Source organism: Carlito syrichta, unplaced genomic scaffold (genome assembly GCF_000164805.1).
Source record: "Carlito syrichta isolate Samal-C Ts95f unplaced genomic scaffold, Tarsius_syrichta-2.0.1 Scaffold303155, whole genome shotgun sequence".
Taxonomy (NCBI): Eukaryota; Metazoa; Chordata; class Mammalia; order Primates; family Tarsiidae; genus Carlito; species Carlito syrichta.
In genome coordinates this window covers 50,861-55,772 of record NW_007247251.1, presented here as the reverse complement: position 1 = coordinate 55,772, position 4,912 = coordinate 50,861, and the positions used below count along the sequence as shown (strand labels likewise).

At 67.7% G+C, this 4,912-nt stretch overlaps 1 protein-coding gene across 1 annotated transcript in view; it reads right to left on the bottom strand.

The window, feature by feature from the left end:
* Positions 1–4,804: 4,804 nt before the first annotated feature.
* LOC103260282 (WW domain binding protein 1 like) overlaps positions 4,805–4,912 on the bottom strand; it is a 28,713-nt gene continuing 28,605 nt past the window's right edge. Inside the window, exon 5 of the mRNA XM_008057937.2 lies at positions 4,805–4,911. Within this exon, the coding sequence (XP_008056128.2) occupies positions 4,805–4,911 (107 nt within the window). The remainder of the gene's footprint in view (position 4,912) is intronic.

Sequence of the window (4,912 nt, the reverse complement as noted above, 5' to 3'; positions counted from 1 at the left end):
CCCCCCCCCGCGCCTGGGGCAGTGGCCGGTCCTCAGTCCTTGCCACCACACCCCTCCCCCGTCCCCTGCCAGGCTCTGTTGCTCAGGAGGCAGCGACCTGCGCGGACTCGCCAGCTGGCGCCTCAGTCCTGCGACAAGCGGGCGAGATGCGGCCCGTCTCGAGGGCCCTACCGAGGCTGAAACAGGGACGTGAGCCGTGACGCCTCACGGACCTGGCGTGGAGACAGCCACCCGGGGAGACGCGCCGAACGGCCTTCCGTGGTCTGCCTGTCGCCCCAGCTCAACAGCAGGCACACGGGAGGCGCTCAATGTAGGCACGCGGCGGGCAGTCACCCGCAGCGCAGACCTTCGCCTAGAACTCCCTCTGGACCTAACCTGGAAAGCTCGAGGTTGTTTGGGTTCAGGTCTCTGCTGCCCAGGCTGGAGTGCGGTGGTGCGCTCGCCACAGCCGCGGCCTTGGCCTCCTGGGCTCAGGTGTGCGCCACTCTGCCCCGCTCGCTTTGCAACTTTTTTTTATCGAAAGGAGATCTCACTACGTTCCCGGGCTGGTCTGGAACTCCTGGCCTGAAGCGATCCTCCCATCTCAGCCTCACAGTGTTGAGACCACAGGTGTGAGACACCGCATCCGGCCGGAAGCTCAGTTTAGCGTGATCTCCTCCGGGAAGCCTGCCATGAATCCCCAGGTGGACTCAACTCTCCTCACGGCCCCCCAAGTGCATAGAGGCTTGGTGTGTGCCGGCCCTCCACTCCAGACCTTCTACAGAGGAGCCAGGACTGTGGCATCTCTCCCTTCCCGCCCCTCCCACTCCGTGGAGGCCCTGCTCTTTTTAGTTTTCTGTAGAGATGGGGCCTTGCTACGATGCCCTAGCCGGTCTGGAACTCTTGGGTGCAAGCGATCCTCCTGCCTCTGCCTCCCAAAGTGCTGGGACCACAGGTGTGAGCCACCGTGCCTGGCTATACTCGTCCCCAGGCTGGGGCCCCAGTCCCAAACACTGCCCGCCCCAAGACACACACACCGGAAACTGCGGAGTGGGGAGTGTCTTGAAACCTGTGTTCATCAGAACGCCCGTCTTGGGCTTCTGGGCCCCGCACCGTCTCCACTCACACCTGGTCGCTTGGAGCAGAGGAGACGGCCGAGGCCGCGCCTTGCGAGAAACGCAGGACTTGCGACCCAGTCGGGGGCCGGGGGCGCGGCCGCGCTGGACACCAGGGCACAGGCACGGCCGGAGGCGTGGCCCGTGGAGACAGGTCTGAGCGGCCACGGGGGGTGTGGCTACCCTGGAGATGGGTCTGCTCACGCCACCGCACACCCTCCCGTCCTCTCGGAGCCAAGAGGACAGACGGCACAGGCGGCCGAGGCCCGGCGGGACACAGAGGAAACCGGGCCGGGAAGTCGGCGGCGGGCCCGTCTTGTCTCCGTGGTGCTCGGCACTGGCCTGAAGAGGAGGGACACCGCGCTGGGGTGCTGCCCTGCGGTCCCCAGGAGCTGACGGGCTCGCGTTCGCTGCAAGCGCCCGCCGTTCGGGAGGGCCAGGGCAGGGACTCAGGCCAGCAGCCGGGGCTGGGCCTGCCGGCGAGCCCCCGGGGGTTCCCGGGACATGACCCCCAGCTCCGCCTTCCTGCAGGCGGCCTCGGAGCACTCCCGCTCGCAGGGTGTCCCCCTCGGGACAGAGAGCCCGAGTTGTCCCTCCCCTGGCCTTCACGGGGACTGGCCCCCATGCAGGCCAGCAGGGGGCCAGGCTTCAGCAGGTGGCAAAGGACGGAGGCGCTCGCTCTGTCTTGGGGAGAAGCGCTGTCCCACAGTGGCAGATGGGGACACAGGGGCCCCCTCAGGGCCAGAAGTCAACCCAAGGCCTCCCGCCTGGCAGTGAGCCCTCACGCTGCCCTCTCCTCCACGGGCACCGGTCCCAGCGCTCCGCCCCAACCTGCCTGGCGTTGTCCAGCTGGTCCCACGTCCCCCTGACGGCGGCCTCGGCTCGGGAGGCCAGGGGCCTCGTCGCACAGAGGCCTTCCCCGTGAGCCTCGGCACCCGGCACGGGCACCTCCATGCAGGCTCTACCAAGTCCAGGGCCGAGTACCGCGTCCGTCCCATCACTGAGAGCGCCTGCTGCCCGAGATGTCACGCTGCGGCCGGGCGCCTGTGGTCCCAGCTGCTTGGAAGGCGGAGGCGGGAAGACTGCGCGAGCCCGGAAGGTCCGGGCAATGGCGAGCTACGAGTGCGCCACGGCGCTCCGGCCTGGGCGGCACGGCACGACCCCGCCTCTGGAAGAAGGCCAGGTTTCACCAGGGGCATCTAATAAAGCCTGTTTCTGCTGCTCGGGTCTGACCCGGCCCGTCCGCGGGATGCTACGGGCATGCCGGACGTCCAAAGCGCGTGCATGGCAGCGCAGGACCGGGCGGCTCTGCAGGCCCTGGCCCCATCCTCCCTGCTGTGTGGCGCCGTCTCCCGGGGGTGAAGGCGAGGGTCTGTGGTTTAGGAGCCCAAGGCGCGGCCCCCGGAGTCTGAGCAAGAGGAAGGAGCCACGTGCCGCAAGGAAACCAAGCAGGTGCTGGACTGGCTTTTATTTGGGCTTCTCAGTGGCTAGAGCCGCTCCATCTCCAGAACCATCACAGCACGGGAAACGCGTTGCCGCGACGGCCCGGGAGGTCTGGCTAGCGGACTCTTATTGCTTAAGATACACATATGCACAAGAACGACAGACGGCGCCGGCCCCCACGGGAATGTGTCAGTGCCTGCAGACCCCCAACCGTAGCACCGGGCCCTCGGCGCCCGTCCCGTCCACTGCGAAGCCCGACTCGACTGTCCCGGGCCCCACACACCGTCCATCTCCGTCTCGTCCCACAGCTGTGCTTCTGGTCTCTCGGCCAGGGCGGAGGACCCTGTAGCGACCCCGCCGTGGACGTGAGACGGCCCCGGCCACGGGGACGCAGCTCGGGGTTGGAGTCAGCCACCAGGTCAGGCAGCCGAGGCTCGTATGGTAAAACTCGTCAGCCTTTGAGACGCACCAGGGAGGCACCTCGGACTTCAGAGGGTGGAAGGAAAGGCATCTGGCGGTGCCGGGTGGCTCCCGCCACAGCCACCCACCTGCGGGTCGGCGGGGGGGAGGTGGCCCCCTGGGACCGCTGTGCCCGCCAAGGCCTTGCCAGCAGGGCTGATGTTGGGTGCAGCCAGTTCATGCCGGTCATTAGCAGCCTCCCAGGCCCCGGCCGACACGGGAGGCAGTGGCATCAGAGTGCAGCCGCTGATAGGACAGACAGGGCCGCAAGCCGCACGGCACGCAGATGGCGTGGTGAGGGCACGACCACGCAGCGGCTCAGGCCACAGGGTCGTGGCGGACGCGTGGGGCGCCAAATCCACAGGCAGACATGTGCTCGTAAACAGTAGACGCGGACAGGATGCCTTGAAGGGCCGCCCGCCCAGACGTGTGGCTCACGCCGGGACACGATGGCCACTCAAGGCATCTTCACAGGAAAAGAGGCGCGGGCTTACGCACGGCCGACACACGGCGCCGCAGAGCTGCTGCACAGACTTCACGTGGCTCATGCGGGTTGGTTTTGTGGAATCCAGACACAGACACAGGTCACCCAAAGCCTGGGCTGTGTCTGTTCCGGACACAGACATGTCCTTCTCCCCTGGGTGCCAACGCCTTGTGAGGGCGGCCTCACCCTCTAGAAAAGAAAGACTCTCCTCCCGCCACAGGTGGGCAGGGAACATCAGCCCCGCCTTGGCCTCAGCCAGGCTGCTCCCAGCAAGCCCCAGGGCGGCCCACACAGCAGGCACAGGGTCCCGTGGCCTCTGACGGCACTTTCCCTGCCTGCTGGGACTTTACACAGAAAACAGAGTTGCCCCTCACACGGGGCAGGCAGGACAGGGCGTGAAGACCACAGGTGACCAAGGCATTTCTTCCAAGTGGTCACTTAAGACAAACCACCACCACCACCACAAACCCCACAACAACGTATCCAAAGACAAAGCATGGCGTGAGAGCCAGGCACGGGGCGCCCACGGCCCCCTCCGTCCGCTCATCCACAGGGAGCAGCCAGACGTGAAGGCCACAGGGCACGGAGGCCCATCAGGTTGCTCGTGGCATGGACCAAAGCAGAGACGCGGGGCCACAGCTGCCCCCATAGCCCACCACCCAGCGTGGGGCCTCCGCCCCAGGGGTCCAGAGCCCACAGCCGGCACACGAGACGGCTCCCGGCCACCTGCCCCCAGGCCCTGAGGGCCAGAGTGGGGAGAGGCCGGGGACCCCGTTTGCAGGAGAGGACTCCGCCTGCCCGCCGGCCAGGCTCTCTTGTGCAGCAGTCTTTTGCTGTTTGTTTTCAAAAGAAAAACCACAGAGCAGGCGGCATCCTTTTGACACCAGGACTGACCTGCAGAGGCTGCTCCTGCTGGGAGGGCCGGAGGGTGTGTGGTGTGCGTGGGTCTGTCACCTGGAACTCAAGGGCAACAAGCCCCTGCCAGCCACTGCCCGCTAGCCCGCAGAGAAGCCGGCCAGCGCCACAGGTGCAGCCCCGGGCCGCAGGCCTCCTCCTCCAGCAGGGCCGAGGGGCTGCACGTCCCGTCCAGGGCAGCAGTGTGCACGCCGCCCCTGCAAGACCCCCGGCAGTCCAGCGCCGCGGCCTTGCTCCCACGCGGGGCAGAGTCAAGGCGGCTCAGCCCTGGCACGGCGCTTGGTGGGAGAGGCGCCCACGCCAGCGGTGCCCGCAGACAGGACATGCAGGAGAGGAGCGCCAAGGCCCAGGGCTCCCACCCCCGAGAGGCCCGGCCACCCCCGCCGTCGCGTGGCCTGTCCGGCCTGCTCTAGCTGGGCGAGCCGCCACGCAGGGCGCCAGGCGAGTCTTGCTCGCTGATGGTGTTCAGCAGCAGGGCTGCGGGCGGCCGCGGCAGGCGGGGGAGCCCCGGCAGGGT